At 40.6% G+C, this 19,253-nt stretch overlaps 1 protein-coding gene across 2 annotated transcripts in view; it reads right to left on the bottom strand.

Annotated features, from left to right (window-relative positions):
• Positions 1 to 19,253, bottom strand: part of adamts18 (ADAM metallopeptidase with thrombospondin type 1 motif, 18) — a 95,872-nt gene that overhangs the window by 30,380 nt on the left and 46,239 nt on the right. For both annotated transcript variants that reach the window (XM_061765305.1, XM_061765316.1), the window contains 4 exons: positions 6,241 to 6,413; positions 3,485 to 3,615; positions 868 to 991; positions 544 to 788 (listed from right to left, as the gene is read on the bottom strand). In XM_061765305.1, the coding sequence (XP_061621289.1) occupies positions 544 to 788; positions 868 to 991; positions 3,485 to 3,615; positions 6,241 to 6,413 (673 nt within the window). The remainder of the gene's footprint in view (positions 1 to 543; positions 789 to 867; positions 992 to 3,484; positions 3,616 to 6,240; positions 6,414 to 19,253) is intronic.

The raw sequence follows: 19,253 nt of genomic DNA, 5'->3' as shown, positions 1-19,253 counted from the left end.
GGAAATTATGAGTGAAAATCAAAGATGTTTGTGTTAAATGGTTAACAAAAAAAAAAAATTAAAAATTAAAAAATTTAAATAAAAGGCTGAACAAAATGTCACATGGCCAAAAGAAATTCTGAAAAAAAACATTATAAATGAGTGTGAAAACTGAAAATGATTGATAATTGTGATAAAATGTCTTACATTCTGCAAAAAAATTCATAAAAATGAGTGAAAATGCAAAGTTACAGAAAGAAAATAGAGAACTAGTAAAACTTTTGGAAAAGTGTCATATACAGTATTTGTGACAATAGTTACAGGGGTAAAAACGTTTTTAAAAAAGTAAACATCTATCAGATATAAGTACAAATTATGAAAAGAAATAAAGACTCAGTTTTTCAAAAAATGGAGTGAAAATGGACAAATTCAGCTTTTTTTCAGCTATTTTTTTCATGACTTCGGAAAACGGTAGAGATGTTCCTGTTCTGGCTGCTCAGTACAATACAACTATGATAAGATGACAACCGTCTCTTTCACGCAGATATTGAACATCAGCCTTACTTCAAACACCAGCGTCTCATTGGTGGGCCCGGCCGCGTACAAGCTCTCAGGCTTTCTGAAGGAGCGCTGGTAGCTGAATGTGGCCCCTCCGAAGTGGAACTTTCCCGGCCAGTCCACCGTCCAATCGCCAGTCAGGTAGTACTTCCTCTTCACAGAACGCACTGCCAGGTAGCTGGTAGACACCGCCATCTCCTCCACGCGAATGCTCCGGGCACCCGGGGGGATGGTTACCATGGAATAATACTCTGAATAATGAGAAAAGAGATGGAATTAGAGTGATGTCTTTTGTCCTGACATTCCTGATGTGAAATCGGACAAACTTACCGTTAGCCCTGTGTTGCAGCGTGTATGTGCCTTTGTAGAATTTGCACGTAGAGTTGCTTCCCTTGCACACACCACACGCATCCAGAGAGGCCTTAGATCCCAGAATCTGATCGCAACCAACCGCCTGCACACAAAACCATGGTAAAAAAGGGGAATTTAGAAATCCAGAAAAGTAGCACGGGCTACATGGCCATGGCTTTCGATGCATGGATAGAAGCAAAAGTATTTCTAGAGATTACAACTGAAAAAGTTGAACCCCGAAGGTTATATAATTCCTAATACTGCCAAAATAATTGAAAATGGTCAAAAATGAATGTAAAAGCGAAAAAAGTGAACATTTTTATTAAAAAATTAGGAAAAAATGGTTAACAAAGGTAGTGATGAATTCTCAAAAAGGAATAAACAATAAAAAAAAATAAAAATGAGGGAAAATTGTCAGAAATTTAAAATCAAATTATGAATGAAATTGTTAAAAAGTTGAAACATGGTTTAAAATGAGTTAAAATTAGTGAAATTATGTCAATGTAAGTCAAAATGTTGAGAAAAAGATGACATTTTGTCCTAAAATTTCCATTGTATTTCGAGCTTATTTGATCAAATAATAGTGCAAAGGGTTTCAGAATTCACAGTGCCAAAAAAAATATATAGTGAAAAATAGCGAAATGTTGTCCAAAAATGTATTAAAATGTTTTTGAAAAAAATGTGAAAATGGTAAAAAAAAAAAAAAGAGTGACTAAAATATCCTACATCAGTGAAGAATCGCCAAAGATGAATGAAAAATTCCTAAGCAATCAATGAAAATGATAAAAAAAAACTATAATTATAATTGTTATGGGAAAAAAAACAATGTGGTGAACACAAATATATGGTAACTAGTAAGAGTTTAGTGAATAACTGCAAATAAATCCATACAAATTCCATGAAGCGATGCTTCAGGATTGCAGACTATAGTGCATTTCAACCCAGCTGTTACTAATGCCCTTTATATAAATATATATATATATATATATATATACATATTCAAAAACAATTAGATGACATCGAGCAGAATGGGCAGTAAACTGACACTGACGTTTCAACCCGTTCCTCTGTTCAATTCAATCAGTCTCCTGAACCTCTCCCTAGAAACTGACATACAGCTGTAATTATTTATCGCAATGAGGCTAATTCACAAGCGCCTCGTCCAAATTGGCAGATCACATTGCCACGTACGGTTCGCCCCGGTACAGTATGCATGCCACAATGACTATAAATGTACTGAACTTCACATGCAATACAAGTCCGTGCCAATTAAAGCCAACGTTTGGTCACCCACCAAAAGCAACATCGTATGTGAAAATGGGACAAAATAAGTGTCAACGCGTCGGTTTGCGTTGGACCGCAAGACAATTGGGTTAAGCTTATGGTCACAGTTTTGAAATGATTGTTTGGAAATATGCTCTTGACGGCTGCTGAAAGGTGACACTTGAGGTCTACCAAAGTTGGTGAAAAAACAACCTTTAAGTCAAAGCGGGACGAAAAGGATTGAATGACGGTCACACTGTGGAGTGGTGTGCTGCATATTTTTGAAGGGAATCATGCCTTTATTAATCACTGATAGAGACTTGTACCTTGCACATGCCCTCGATACAGACGGACGGCAACCTTGGGGTTGTAAAAGTCAGCTAAGATGACTGAAAATGGCAAAAATGAGTAGTAAACTGGTCAACAAAAAATAGAATAACAAAAAACTTGAAAAAACTTTTACAAATTTTTTAAAAAAACAAGTGAAAATGGTGTAGAAAAATGTAGAAAATTATCAAACAGTAGTGGTAAAAATACTTAAAAACTGTACAAAAAAATATTCAAAAATGTAAGGAATTGTTAAAAATAGTGAAAATGTGAAAAAGAACAAAGGGAAATTTCCCAAAATTCCATGCCTCAATATATTCTCTATAGCCCCGCCGTTTCCACCCCCACAAAACACCATGAAAAATGTTAATAAGAAAAATAGCACTCTACAGTAGTGTTCTTAATAAAAGCTGACAGTAATAACATAATTAAAAAGAATGTAAAGATTTAAACAGTTTGTTTATCATAATTAATTTATTGCGTGGCTGGTGTGAGTGCCTTGGCCAGAAGGGGGTTGCATAATACAGACATAGAAAACACAAAGAAGGTTTTCACAGTGACTGTGTAAGCTGCAACAATATGGTCGCCGTTTTTTTTGCAGAAGATAAAGACTATATGACTGTGAGTATTGTTATAGTGTCTGTCTACATGTGTTGCTGCACTGTTTGTGTTCAAATGACCATTGTTTAAAGTGTTATAACACCACAACAGCAATGCTATTCATTATGGCGTTTTGCATCGTGTGTTAGCATTAAATTAGTAGATTTTCCTAATACAAATGTGTAATTTTCTTTGTTTTATGTTCAGTTTGACTTCAACTGGGAATGGCAATAAACTGCTTAAAGCAACCATTTGGCCTTTTTTGGGGGAAATTCGCTGCCACTATTTAGCACTTGTATCTCAAATTTCTGCTTGCAAGTCAAAGCAAAAAAATCAATCAAGTGACTGCTTGTATCTCAAAAAGGGAATCATGGCAATATGAATCTTAAGTGAAGACTTTTTGTACCTCGCACACGCCGTCAATACAAACATCGCCCTTGCGGTCAGAGCAGTAGGTGCCGTCTTTAACCTTGCTGGACATGGCGAAGAAAAAGTCAAAGTCCTCAGCCGTGCAGTACAGCTTACAGACATCTTCATCTGTGAAGAAAAAGTCACTCAATAAGGCAAGCAATCAGTCCAGGCCGCAGACCTCTGCCAAGGCCAAACGTTTTTACAAAGTGCTGTTCTTACGTTAGCTAAAGAATGAAAAAAAACAAGGTAGCTAAAAAAAACATGAAACAGGTGCAATATATATTTTTTTAAAGATGAGTGAAAATTGCCTCAGCAAAATGAGTTGAAATTGTTGAAAACTTATTCAAAAAGGAGTAAATTATTATTATTTTTTAAATGGCAAAAACTGTTAAAATGAGTGAAGGTTAGTTAGTGAGTTAGTCAAGTGGAAATTTGCAAAAAAGGATTGAAAATGTTATTGATATTAGGGGCATAAAGGCTATTGTAAAGTAAGAAAAATATTTTTAAAAATCAAATAAAAAACATACTGCAAAATATTTTTGAAAAGTCAAAAAAATTTGTGAATATTTTAAAATAATAATAAAAAATTTAATAAAAAACATCACAATTTAGTGAGTTTTTCACTGGTATTACATACCGTGGATTACATAAAACTACGCAATAGGTTTATGTAATCCACGGTTTACAGTTTATGGCTTTGGTAGTGTGAAATTGACATTGCGGGACCAGTCGTGTTATTAATTCAAGCTTGGTCTGAACGGGAAAAGACTGACAATGAAGTCTCTCGGGGGATTTCTTCCTTGTTTCGAATCACAGACAAGTCTCGGCGAAGGTGACTTGCCCCAAGGTTCCCGAGGCAGTTTACAGTGTCTTCCTCCCTACATAACCTCCATTCATCAAGAGCTTAAACAGGCCTGGGACACTGGCCAAACACACCGCTGTCCTTCACTGCAGTACCTCCCCCTTACTTTCCTTTCCTTTTTCAAATCTTTTCGAAGGTTTGCAAGTGGCTACATGCTTCCCATCAGAGGTGGCAAAAGTTCTCACAATCAGATACTTAAGAAAAAGAGTGGTAAAAGTAGAACTACTGATTCAACTCCTTTGGTTAATTAAAAGAAAAAAAGGTCAAAACTCAAAAATGTACTTAAGTACAAAAGTAAAACATAACAACACATTTTCACTGTCAGTTATATACAGTAGCCATTTTAATAACTTCGCAAAAATGAAAAACAAAAGAATTTTTGAAAGCCAGAACCTCTTGGATTTTAACATAAAATTATTCTCTTAAATAAGGCCAAGGATGAGGAATGTACTGTATCTCCAAATCTGTTGCATCATTGTTGTTAATGCTCCCTGGTTAGTGCTTTGCCTTATCAGTCAATCAATCGGCGTTAACTTTACCTCTCTCCATTTCTGTCTTTTTTATATTGTGTCCTCAATTCAGGAGGTTGAAAAAAGTAATGAGCCTATTTTGCCTCAGTAAGGAGTGGATAGTACATCTATCTGTTTATAAATGGAGGGAGTAAAAGTACGTCTTGAAAATAATTACTCAAATAGAGTACAAATACCTGAAAATTACACTCAAGAACAGTAACAAAGTATTTGCAATTTGTAACTTCCCACAACTGCCTTCCATGCATATTACACAGGGTGATCCTTTCCTCCAGTTTTTTTTGGGCCATAGCAGCAGTAAACGGAGCTAGGCATGGCAGAAAAAAAATCTCATTAAAGGGATCTGCGCTGGAATACGGAAGAGCAAGCTGAATTAAGACAAGACAAAGCAGCAATACACACTCCTTTGTGTATTTAAGAGGTGCTGCGCTGGCCAATTGGATTGTAGGTCTTGCACTTTATGTTGAAAATATTCCCAAGGATTAAATTACCAGGAACTAATTAAGAAAATACTTAACATTGGACAGACCAACCATGACGGTTTTGAATAAACTCTACGAGGGCTGGGTGATATGACCTTAATATAGAAATCTCAGATTTTTGAGTAAAGCTGACAGAAATTTTTTTTTCCCTCTTTGTGATTCCTCTTGGGACAATGTACCCTTTGTAAAAACAAGTATGTAAACACAATCCTTTAAAAATAATATATTATTATTAATATTAATTGTTGAACAATTTTACATTATCAAAGGAGCCATCAAATCCCATGGCTCAGCTGGTTCACATTGCCGACTATCCCACTGTTTTTTCTCATGTAGACAGGTGAGACAAGGTGATTTTGGCAAAATGTTTGCGACTTGAAAGTACATATCTGGGGTCAAAAGTTTCCGTGAACAAATTACTCCTTTTGCAACATATAAATGGCCACCATGTCTTTGGCTATTTTCAGTGCAGTTGACTTTGTGATTGCCTTCTTTCAAAACAATGTCAAAATAATTAAGCTCATGATTGCCTTCTTTCAAAACAATGTCAAAATAATTAAGCTCATGTTGTCTGTTTCTTAGCAGGAACTAAACTCGCTAGTTGGCCTTTTTTTGAAAAGTAGTCGCTAGAAGGGTTGGAAACTTTACTAATTATAGAAAACATACTAAGTTGGAAACACTTGCTATGCTTTTGTAAACCCCCTCCTCTCTGTTCGCAGTCATGTTGTTAGTGTAAGCAGTGCAAGCCAGCATTGACATGTTGAGTTTTAACCACTGAAGCCACAAAAAAATCTATTTACTTGAATTTATTGATAAAATAGATTCATCGTCCAGCCCTGTGCTTTACCACATATTCAATACAAGCTTCCAATATTACCGTCCACTTTGGTGTACGGCTTCCACTTGTAGTACCAGCCCCTGAAGGGTTTGTTGTTGTACTCTGCACACTGCTGAGACCGGAAGTCCACGCTGTTGTGCGGGCACGGGCGGGTGTTGCACAGCTGGTTTTGGCGGCCGGGGCCATAGCAGAATTTGCCGTTATGCTGTGGCCTGGAGGACAAGAGGAAATGTTGTCAAAATGTGTACAAATGGTTAGGTGCACACTCAATGTAAAAAAAAAAAAAAAAGTGCTTTGTAAAAAAAAAAATAAGAAAAATAAAATAATGAGAATCAGAAAAAAAAGTGATAATGTTAAAAAAGTGAACTTTTGTCAAATGTAGTTAGTACACATGATTTTATGTATTTTGTTTTAACAGTGTAAAGTCAGAAGCACTATATTAATTTGTCATTTGCCCTCTGATACTTTGGTCATCACAAATCAGATTTATATACCAGGAGATCCTTGGTTGAGGTTTCCGAATGCCGCAAAATTAACCACAGTCGTTTTATGCAGTGGCGTAAGAATAAGTGGTCATGCGGAACAAGCAAACACGCTCAGAGCATTTTGATGTTTTTCAGTGAGTGGTTTTATATTTATGGCCTAGAAGTGTTTTTCATACAAATATTGACTAAATATGACTTTACTACATTATTAGCATAAATTGCGGAAATACCCTCCAGTGTAGAAACACCGTCGTAGGAACGGAACTGTCATAAAAAGAGGACCCTTTGTATCCAATACAAGAGTCGGAATACAATTGAGAATGGATGCAAACAACAGCATCAATTACCACATGTTGAAGAAAGCCTGTTGGCATTTAGCAAGCTTTGGATTACCCACAGCTTTTAAACTCAGGCATTCTGGCATGACCACCAGCAGAGAAAATTAACTTTAGCTACTTACGCTGGTTACCAAAAAGGGTATAGCTAGTGCGGACCCGGAAGAATCCCGCTGTTCTTATAAAAACAGTAATGCTGCTCAACTTGGCCAGGGTACTGAAGAATGCTGACTAGAAACAGAAACCCAACGGGAGGGCAGGAATATCGGGGGGAAAAGTGTGTGCGTGCGGAATGAAGAAATATCATTCTGGATTCCATCTAACGGAGGAGTGATGGAATGGCATTCTGAGTGCTTTCGATTGGGCTTGATATTATTAGATGATCACACATGGTCATGCGCTTATGGCGGGGGTCTACACAGTGTACTCCACTTGGGGCCTTCTTCAGTGCAGTTTGGATTCCAGAATTCCTCTTTAACAGTTAGTCGGATCATTTGATACCATCCCAACTGTCGATGTACTTCCAAAACAAGACACGAGCCAGATTGTTTGGTTTGAGTTTCAGCCTCCCTTCCGCATCAACACCCCTATGTTGACGCAGACCTCGAGGCCTTGCTGCTTCATGCTTCAGTGTCAGCCAAAATTCCCGGTGTGGTCACCATCATCCCCTGACCTCAATCGTATTGAGAACTTGTAGAGCATCCTTAAAAGAATGAAATCCATCCATCCATTTTCTTTACCGCTTATCCTAAATAGATGAAAACTATATTTCCAAACAATTTATTTTCTTAAACTATTATCCATAATAATGGGTTTTGGAGAAATGTTCAATTAAAGTGTGCCCCCCACCCCGAAAAAAAAAATAAAAGAAAATATTGTTCATTGAAGTTTTTATGCATCTGTCCAAAATGTCAAGCGACAGACAAATGGAGAGGGCGTGTGACATGGTTTATGTTGATGCAGTTTGGTGCACTTGCATTTTTTTACCATATGAACACGAAGCATACAAGTTTCCTCTGTTACCTGGTTTCTGTTTGAGTTCAAAAAGTAAAAAAGTAGTTCTTTGTGTAGTAAGGTCCTCTTTTGGCCCTGTAACTAAATTTGTGCAACCGTTGCTATGGTCCTCAAGAAACCACCCAGTTTGGGGGTAATGTTCCTACTGTTAAAATGAACCTTTAAGACTTTCCTGCCAGTTCCTTTGAGCAAACTGCTGACACAAGATCTGGATCTGGTCCCCGGGAGCTACATGGTAATTCCTCAGGTTTACAACCAAGTAGATCGGTTGATATGGCTGGAACCAAAGTTTGTTTGCCATGTTAAAACCTGTCAAAAATTACCATACCTAAGGGGAAAACAACTACAGTTCCATTAAAACTGACTGAAGTATGAAAACCCCTTGAAATCTGCCTGTCAGCAGAAGGAGCTGATGTCTGGTCTTCACCTGGAGGACCTTCCACTGTGATAGAGAGTACGGGGCTTATACATAGGAGTCCATACCGAGCACCACTCAGTCTTTACATTCCTCTTTACATTGAGTGTGTGACAAAATGTGCACCGTCAAAACCAGGTCAAGACTGTGACCCTAATCTCCCAGGCTTGTTGGCGAGGATTAGGGCAGACTCCGTTTGATCTGGCAGGTGGTCCACGGGGCGGTGGTGGGGGAGCAGAGAGAGGAGGCAGGTGGAGGACGTGGGGGTAAAGCAAAAAGATTAATTTTCTGCCTTTGGAGCAGCTACGACAAGGGCTTTAATCTTTTATTTTAGGCTTTTATTTTGAAGTTGGCCACAGAGCACGGTGGCCCTATAATGAAGCCTTAACCATATGTTCGCCCCCTGGTGGCTGGCTGACTAGGTTCCGGGCGCTGCTACAAATGAAGCACTTTTCATACGCAGCAGTGCCCACATTTAAAATGTAAAAAAAACGCAGATGATCAGGCTCCTTTTAATCGTGGCAGCCAAAATCGTAATCACGATTAAAATTCAATTAATTGTGCAGCCCTACAAAGAGAACACAATAATTAAGCAGACTTGACAATGACTGCTTACCACTGAAGCACTTAGGCTCTGCTGTCACCTGATGCAAACATGTTGCAACAAGCATTCTCTTTCTTTGTTTTTATGCCCACAGATGAAGACACACACACGCACACACACGCACACAAACACGCGCACGCACACACACAGTTAAGAGATGCACATTGCTTAATTGTTAACATTTCTTTTAGCGTGACAATTCCTAGTCCACAGATTCCCGAAATGACTTTTTCTTAATTTTGATGACTGGTGTTAAAGATGTCTGATAACCATCATTTGTGTTGTCCATCCAGCCAAGATGCTGGGTACACCATAGGCTGGACGCTAGTCAATCGAAGAGCACATATAAACAAACAAATATTCATGCTCACATTTACAGCTATTGACAATTTAAGACTCTTTCGTTATCCAAACATGCATGTTTATGGGATGTGGGAGGAAGCCATAGTACCCAGAGTAAACCCATGAAGATTTGAACACAGATCTGCAAACTGTGAAGGAGGTGTGCTTACCATTTATCCACCATCCTGTCCGTTTGTGGTGTGCTTCCAAATCATGGTCTGCAGACATATAGATTCTTTCTAATCCATTAAAAACCACATGCATCCACATACAACACAAAGCTGCGTTGTTTAAAAAAAAAAAAAAAGAAAAGCTGAGCAACAAGGATCAAGGTTTGGTCCCTTGATTGTTTTTCATTTTAAGACCCAGTAAATACCTTATGCGTTATAGTGCCTTAACATTATTTTATGACTTTTTACGAGCTATGTTTTCAAAGAAAATAGCAAAGGAGCTAACCTTGAAAATTGTTGCACACCTTTGTTGTTGTAGGTGGATGCATGGTGATGCTATGGTGTCGATACTTTTACAGACTGTGAGTTGGTTTCAATGTCATTTTGGTAGGACATGCAAACCTGTCGATTTGGAGCTGTTCGTGGGGTGTGAATGACATTAGCGACAGGCAGACAGATTCAGACTAATCCATCTGGTAGTGGTCTGATAAAGAGGAGAGGGGCCAGGCCAAACTGTGTGGTACAGTCGTACACTCACACAAAAGCTCCCACAGTTGAATACATTTGCCACTGCTAACATGCAACTGAGATAAACGTGGGGTTTTGTGTTAAAGATAAACCCTAACGTGCCTAAATGTATAGCCTAACATGAAACCTTAAAGCGAACATATTATGTAAAAGTGACCTTTTAGGAGTACCTGCCCACCTATGAAGTGTGAAATTAAGTAATTTTGTTATCTGCCTACTTCGATCAAATGTGCCTGTGCGTGAGACGTTTTCATGTATTTAATAATCATTCCCACAACAATTTTCTCCAGCGATGACTTAAGGACTGAATAACAGCTGTTTGCTCTGTGGAGTTGTGGCCAAGTGGGTGTGGAGGGGCAAGTGAGTGTGTGTGTGTGTGTGTGTGTGTGTGTGTGTGTGTGTGTGACATAAACATAAAAATACAGTCACTGAGCAATGAAAGGTTACCAGTAATGTGGTAACGCCGATACATTATTATTTTTTTTTTGTCAATTGTGCAAATGATGCACTGTCCTCTGGCAATTTAGAGCCGTTTGAAATGACTAATAGAGCAATAATCTGGAACAGTGTCCATTGTGCAAATGGTGCAGATCCTTCTCAAGCACATGAGTGGCCAGTATTGGGAAACAACAGATATGAAAAAGTGCAGAGTGGCGAGACTACTACAGTCAGTGCACGAATAATGTATAATTGGCCCGACAGAGATGTGACAACAATCTCAAGACAAAAATTGGCAGCATGTTATAATGGAATGGGTAAGTTAACTGTTTAAGAAGTTAATGGCAAGAGGGAAGAAGCTGTTGGAATGTCTGCTAGTTTTAGTTTGCATCGTTCGATAGCGCCTACCTGAGGGAAGGAGCTAGAAGAGGTGGTGACCAGGATGTGGGGGGTCCAAGAGGATTTTGCATGCTCTTGTCTTAGTTCTGGCAGCGTGCAAGTCCTCAATGGTGGGTAGGGGGGTACCAAGAATTTTTTCATTAGTTTTGATTGCCCATTGCAGCGAGTTTGTCCTTTTTATGGTAGCACCAAACCAGACTGTGTCATGGTCTGTGTTTTGGTTTGGGTTGTGTTTAGTTTTGTTCAATGTTTTCCTGTGTTCCATGTTTGTCGTGTGCTCATTAGGTTGTTGTGTCCACCTGTTCTCGTCTACTTTGTCGACCAATCAGCTCTCTCTAGCCACTCGTCTTGTCCAGGTGTTCCTCGTTGTCTCGTCAATTTGTTTGTATTTAGTTCCCTGGTTTCTTTCAGTTCTCGTCGGTTCATTGTCGTTGTCACATGTCTTGCCATGTCATTGTCGCTCAGGTATTTCACCAGTCATGTCTTGTTTCTTGTTTTGGGTTCACTCAAGTGTTTCTTTGTTACTTTGTGTTTAGATTTTGGACTTTGTTAATTTAGCATTTAGACTTTTTCATGATCTTTGTTTTCCTTTGTTTTTGGAATTAAATATTATTATTTTGAGATTCCCGCACTCCTGCCTTGCTTCCCTGCAATTGGGTCCACCATGTTCTTGCCTTGCATTCCTCGCCGTCGCCCTAACCATGTTCATGACAGACTGTGATGGATGAAGACAGGACTGCTGTGTAAAACTGCCTCAACAGCACCTGTGGCAGGCCGTGCTTCCTCAGAAACTACAGTAAGTACATCCTCTGCTGGGCCTTTTTGAGGATGGAGTTGATGTTGAACTCCCACTTCAGGTCCTGAGAGACTAAGTCCCAGGAACTTGAAGGTCTTGACGGTTGACACAAGGCAGTTGGACAGCGTGAAGGGCAGCTGTGGCGAAATGCCACCTGAAGTCCACGATCATCTCTACAGTCTTGAGCGTGTTCAGCTCCAGGTTGTGTCGGCCACACCACACCACAGCCAGCTCCAGCCGTTCCACTTCCTGTCGATAAGAAGACTCGTCACCGTCTTTGATGAGGCCGATGACTGTGGTGTCGTCTGCCGTCTTCGGGAGTTTGACAGCCGGGTGCATTGAGGTGCAGTTGTTCGTGTAGAGAGAGAAGAGCAGCGGAGAGAGGACACATCCTTGGGGTATCCCGGTGCTGGTGGTGCGTGTGGATTACGTGGTGTCCCCCAGCCTCACCTGCTGTGTCTTGCCCGTCAGGAAGCTGTTAATCCACTGGCAGATGGCAGGCGAGACACTGAGCTGGAAAAGTGTCAAGGAGAGGAGTTCAGGGATGATGGTGTTGAACACAGAGAGTTTGTGAAGTCCACGAACAGGATCCTCGTGCCGTCGAGGTGTTCTAGGATGAAGTGCAGTCCTATGTTGACTGTGTCATCTACAGACCTGTTTGCTCAGTAGACAAACTGCATGGGGGTCCAGCAGGGGTCCTGTGATGCTCTTGAAGTGGTCCAACACGATACATACAAATGACTTCATGACCACAGATGTCAGGGCGACAGGCCTGTAGTCATTCAGACCCGAGATTGCAGGTTTCTTGGGGACTGGGATGATGACATTTGAAACAGGATGGTACTTCACACAGTTCCAGATATCTATTGAAGATCGGTGTGAAGACTGGAGCGAGCTGGTCCGTGCAGACTTTGAGGCAGGATGGGGACACAAGGTCTGGGCCTGCTGCTTTGTTGATCCTTTGTTGTTTGAAGATATGTCTCACATCCTGTTCGCGGATGGACAACACAGGAGGGGGAGTCAGGTGGTGGTGGTCGGTGGTCAGCTAGTCCTTTGTTGTTCTCTGCTTGGGTGGGTGGTCGTTTGTAGTTGGTTAGCGATTGTAATCCACTCCAGACTGACTTAGATTCATTTGCGGTAAACTGTTTTTCTAGCTTTTCAGCATAATTTCTCTTCGCGATGTTAATTTCTTTGGTCAGCTGGTTTCTAGTGCAATTATACAGGGCTCTATCCCCACTTCGATAGTCCTCTTTAGCCTGGCAAAGTTGGTTCAGTGGGGCAGTGAACCACGGCTTGTTATTGAACGTGCAAAATGTCTTTGTTTGTACACACGTCTTCACAGAAGCTGATGTAGGATGTAACAGCGTCATTATATTCATCCAGGGCTGCCAGTTGAAGTTTCAAAGACACTCCAATTTGTGCGGTCGAAACAGTCTTGAAGTTCAAACTTTGCTTCATAGGTCCACTTCTTCACAGTTTTCACCACAGGCTTCACACATTTACTCTAAGTGTTTGCCTGCATGTTGGTATTAAGTTAATTAAGCAGAGCCCAGAGCTACGCAGGGGATAGCACGGTATGCGTCATTTAGCGTGGTGTAGCAGTGGTCTAGAATGCTGTTTTCCCTGGTAGGACAGTCGATGTGCTGCTTGTATTTAGGGAGTTCGTGGTTGAGTTTAGCTCAAGTTCCCAAAAATAATGAGGGATGAATCTAGGTGCTTTTTTTCAAGTTTGTTTACTTGTTCAGCAAGCGTTAGCAGTGCTGTATCTGTGTTAACTTGAGGAGGAATGTAGACACCCGCGAGCATGAATGAAGGCGCTTCAGCTGCCCACTGCTCCAGTGTGTTCCACTAACATGTGTATGTGTTCACTGTGATGGGTTAAATGCAGAGAACAAATTTCATGTGCATGCATGCATGTTCATGACAATAAAAGATGATTCTTCTTAATGTTTCCAAAGACAAAAAAAAAAAAAAACATACAAAGTACTACAGGGGGCACCTAACCAAGGCGCCATCTGTTTTTAATTCCAAATGTTTTAGAAATATGCACTTTGAAAGACTAAAAATATATACATTTTCAATTTTGGGTCAATCAGTGAGATTTTAGGGTGAACGTTTCACAATAGAGACCGCCTTCACCATTGCCCCCACCACCCTCTGGAACTGTCTCCCCTCACACAGCCGTGCCTTTGAGTTACCACAATTATTCAAAAAAGTGTCAAAACTTACTTATTTCAATTAGCATTTAACCTGTATAACCCATCAACCATTTCACCTGTTTATTTTTGTATGTTGTTGCTTGTTTTATGCGTTTGCAAAGTGTCTTTGAGTTTCATTAATAGCACTATATATAATGGATTATTATTATAATTATTATTATTAGTTGTGCGGCACGGTGGACGACTGGTTAGAGCGTCAGCCTCACAGTTCTGAGGACCTGGGTTCAATCCCCGGCCCCGCCTGTGTGGCGTTTGCATGTTCTCCCCGTGGCTGCGTGGGTTTTCTCCGGGCACTCCGGTTTCCTCCCACATCCCAAAAACATGCATTAATTGGAGACTCTAAATTGCCCGTAGGTGTGACTGTGAGTGCGAATGGTTGTTTGTTTGTATGTGCCCTGCGATTGGCTGGCAACCAGTTCAGGGTGTACCCCGCCTCCTGCCCGATGATAGCTAGGATAGGCTCCAGCACGTCCGCAACCCTAGTGAGGAGAAGCGGTTCAGAAAATAGATGGATGGATGGATTATTAGTTCTAGGAGTAGTAGTAGTAGTCGTATAATAGTTGCTTAATTTTGGATTTACAGAGGGGTGGGTTGTAGGGGGTTATATTATTTAATGGGCTTTTTAACAAACAAAACTGACATATAAACTTGGGTAACAATTTGAATTACAATCACTCTCTGGAGACTTAATGTTAGTACATTTGAAAAATAGTAACAAGACAAGAGGGTGAAAAGACAAGGACAATCCTGTGGTACTTAGGCTCACGACAAAATTCGAATGGGGGCCATCGTAGGTCTTAAAACGAAAATAAGGGCTTGATGAACTAAAGGTTTGTGCATACAAAAATTGGTGAAAACCCTTTTGACCACGCAAATGAGAAGTGGAAGTTGATCTAACTGGGCAGAGCCACGATTGCATCTGTAAAAAGCGCTAAATTGTCACAATTCATTTTTGCGCATTGTTGGAGGAGTATATGCTTCCCTAAAATTAGTGGAACAATTGATGGCACGGTGGAAAACTGGTTAGCACATCTGCCTCACAGTTGTGGTGACCGGTGTTCAAATCCCGGCCCCGCCTCTGTGGAGTTTGCATCTTCTCCCCATGCCTGGGTGGGTTTTCTCCGGGCACTTCGGTTTCCTCCCACATCCCAAAACATGCATGCTAGGTTGATTGAAAACTCTAAATTGCCCGTAGGTGCGAATGGTTGTTTGTTGTGTGTGTGCCCTGCGATTGGCTGGCGACTGGTTCAAGGTGTACCCCGACTCCTGCCCGAGGATAGTTGGGATAGGCTCCAGCAGTCCGTGACCCTGGTGAGGATAAGCGGTAAAGAAAATGGATGGATGGAATTGATTTAGCGCATGATGGTTGTTTGCCTCTTCCACTTAAATTTTCATCACTTCAAAACTTCATTTTGAGCTTGCCGCGCTCTCCCAAAGGTTTCATCGTGACCGAAAACCTCTTTAACATGGGAAATTAGCTGTCATGATGTTTCATGCGCAAAACCATCATCGCAGCGACAACAAGCCAGGCTGTGGTCCTCTTTGTCTACAATTAATTCTAATAAAGTAACGTTATGAATACAAACAAGTCAGCTGTCCAAGGAGAACTCACTGCTTTTCTGAAGCGTTTTACACTGTATACTTGAACTCACCACGAAAAGAGGAAAAAAAACTGAATGCTGTGCTCATATCATATCATTCACTCTTGTCTCATATCCACTGTTTAGTTTTTGCATCCGTTTTTACACATGTTGCTGACAACATGCGCAATCAGAGTGAGTGACTCATTAGCACCCACTATTTGGGATCTTCGTAAAATATCGGCATCTTCATATATCATGTATAACATGCCCACCAACTGCATGAACAATCTGTTCAAGTGAAGTCGCAATTCAGTGCCCTCAGGGTTATATAGAGAACATGTGACATAATTATTTTATACTGGAGGCACTTGTGAAGACCAAAGAATGCCAAGTTTCAGGAGCACACTAATATAAAATGGTGTGCCATGTTCACACTGTGAAAATAAATACCTTCTGTTGAAATGTTTGAATATTACAAAATTGCAGTCAAAAGCTTCACCTCAAAAGAGGTTGGTTTGTTGGAACTTTTTTGTTGTTTTTTTCCATGCACTGCAACAACTTAAATTTTTATGTATATATTTACAAAGGATGCATAACTAAATGGTGCAAGCTCACTGATTCATAATACTGTTGAAATCATTTTTGGTTAAAATTTTCAAACTGTACAAATGATTTGCAACAAAATGTACAACACGATAATAATGAATAAATGTGAATATTTTCTGAAAGTAATTGTAATTATTTGCACCAAAATAATGGGGAAAAATTTTTGAGTAGCTGTTATTTATGGATTTTTAAGCCACAAATATTGTGGTCCGGCCCGCTTGAGATCTAATTGGGGTAAGTGCGGCCCGCGAACTAAAATGTGTTTGACACCCCAGCTTTCGAGAGACCCGGATACCTTTCCCTCCTGGTGTCCCACTGACCCCGTAACTCGTAGTCGCAATAGCTGCTGTAAAAGCGCTTCCCTCACTGCCGCAGGAATGATAAACGAACCAGACAGCTAACCTGCTTGCGAAGGGCCTCCTCCATGGGCCCTTCTTGCTCTGCCGAACGCGGCATATGCGTAACGTGTATCATATGAGCAGAAAACATCTTTGATCCCCTGGCGGGAGGGATTAGGAGACGGGCCGGCTGCGTCTGTGTCTGCCTGGCTGTTAAGTAAGCGCTGATGAGCCCAGTGAAGTGAATGGTCCAAATATTTAAACTGACCTCGTTGTGTGTTTGTAAGGGGGGGGGGGGGAGCAACTGGTGAAAACTTTGTAAAGCCTGAGAGGAAGTGCTGGAAAAAAACTGTTCATTAGCACTGGCAGCCTCTTAAAGCATTGTTGTGCTAATATTTTGCTCTCAAAACATCTGTAGTAAATCCTTTGGGTTTTCTTGTTCTTTCTTGTTTAGAATACTGTCGATTCATATTTCTTTTAATCCCTTCCCAATTCTATCGATCTATCTATCTGTTGTCTATCTATCATGCTCCCACCAACTAATCTACTTACAAACACTAGCTACTGTATAATATATATATATATATATATATATATATATGGTCCGCTGAGGGCACTGGAAACAAGCCCTTCAACTGTCAATCAAATATGTTCGCTATAGTCAACTACTGGCTGAATAATGTGTGCTGCTGAGGTTTGGCTTACTAAACAGTTAACTTTCCCATGTGTGTGTTAATTGGGACTAACCGGCACAACAACTCGGAGTGAGGCGCTGACGTTTTAAACGATGTTGCTGTGGTGGAGTGAGCTGTTTAGCTTCTTAGCTTGCTAGCTCATTAGCTTGCAGGCTAGCGAACATAATAAACAGTTAACTTTTCCTTAAGTGTCTCTGTTGCGTGCTTCACACTGCACATGGAACAAGGCTGTCAAGTATTAGATGGCACCAACAACAGTCCACCGAGGCGCTGACGTATTAAACAGCATCGCCACAGTGGAGCAAGCTGTCTAGCTCCTTAACTCGTTAGCTCGTGGGCTAATGAACATAAGAAACAGTTCACGTTTCCTTAAGTGTCTCTGTTGCTTGCTACACGTGCACATGGAGCAAGGCTGTGGAGTATTAGACGGCACCAACACTGGTCCTCCGAGTCACTGACATATTAAGCGACGTCGCCAGTGGAGTGAGCTGTTTATCTCCTGAGCTCACTCGCTTGTTAACTCGTGGGCTAGAAAATACAATAAACGGCTAACTTTCACTTAAGTGTCTCTGTAGTGTGCTACGCGGTGCACATGGAGCAAGGCTGTGAAGTATTGGATGGAGCAAACACCGGTCCGCCGACATTCCAAGAGCTCACTAGCGCGCCAGCTCACCACAACAATTTATCAAGTCCGGAACAACTATCATGTCCGTTTTATTTGTCGAACGATAAGACGATATAGTAATTATCGTAATAGGCCGAACTAACTCTGCAGCTGCTGTCCCAAAAATAACCTAGGACAATGAGGCATGTGTTGCTACACCAAGTCTAAAGATAATTTGATTATATCAACACTTGTAATGTATTAGCTTGTAGTAAATTTCCATTTCAGATGTTAAAAAAAAAAAGTTAGAATAAGAATGTGATAAAGTAGAAGACAAGTGTCATATCTTTAGGGTACAAAATCAGAAATTAGAGGGTAACAGCCTGGTGACAAGATGATCTAACCCTAAATATGCAATTGCGCACCATTCACAACCCACATCTCGTCTTCCATGACACTAAGCAAAGGTCGTGTTCGCTTGATGAAACAACTGTGAGCCGAAAAACTCAAAAGGTGCTGCCGGCCATTAATTTTTTTTTGACTGACTCTTTTTTATATCTTGCAAAGGAGATCAATTGTACAGAGAAAATGTGGGGAATGGAGTATAGAAAGTCTTCTGATTACCACGGCAGCTGCGGTCCCAGTTTAGTCACTGCCTTGTAATACCAAACATATAATTGTCGAGAGTTACTCAGAATAGGGGGTTCAATAACAACCTCAGATAGTGAGCCACGTGTCCTTAAAAATGCAATACCTCGCCCTCATTCCACCTGCCTACCAATACAATAAAACTCGGGTTTACTTAATAAAACACAAATGCAAGACAAAAAATCTTAGTTGCCCAAGCTAGGCAAAAAAACTTTGCATCATGAGGCATGCTGCTTCACGAAGTCTCAGAAGAAGCGATGGAAAGATTGTACCCCCCAAGATACAATTACCAACAATTATCTTCATCGTGGGTGCCTACCATTTCAATTAAACTAAAGAAAATGTGTGTTTGCTTGACGAAACACAAAAGCGAGAGAAAAAACATGAAAGGTGCTGTCGGCCATAAAATTTGTCTTGACTGTTGCTTCATGTTCATCCGCCAAGAGTCCAACAAGCCAAACGCTGGCAATTAGTTCCACCATCTATCTACTGTATTTATCCCCAGAGCTGAGTAGGAACGCGCTATATTTACTCCGTTACATTTACTCAAGTAACATTTTGGATAAATTGTACAGTACTTGTCAGAGTAGTTTTAGTGACGCATCTTCTTCTTTTCCTTTCGGCTTGTCCCTTTAGGGGTCGCCACAGCGCGTCATCCTTTTCCATGTAAGGCTATCTCCTGCATCCTCCTCTCGAACACCAACTGCTCTCATGTCTTCCCTCATGACATCCATCAACCTTCTCTTTGGTCTTTCTCTAGCTCTCTTGCCTGGCAGCTCCATCCTCATCATCCTTCTACCAATATACTCACTACCTCTCCTCTGGACGTGTCC

The sequence above is a fragment of the Phyllopteryx taeniolatus genome, chromosome 2 (assembly GCF_024500385.1).
Source record: "Phyllopteryx taeniolatus isolate TA_2022b chromosome 2, UOR_Ptae_1.2, whole genome shotgun sequence".
NCBI lineage: Eukaryota > Metazoa > Chordata > Actinopteri > Syngnathiformes > Syngnathidae > Phyllopteryx > Phyllopteryx taeniolatus.
Note: the sequence above shows the minus strand (reverse complement) of the source record. Positions and strands in the feature narration are given on the sequence as shown.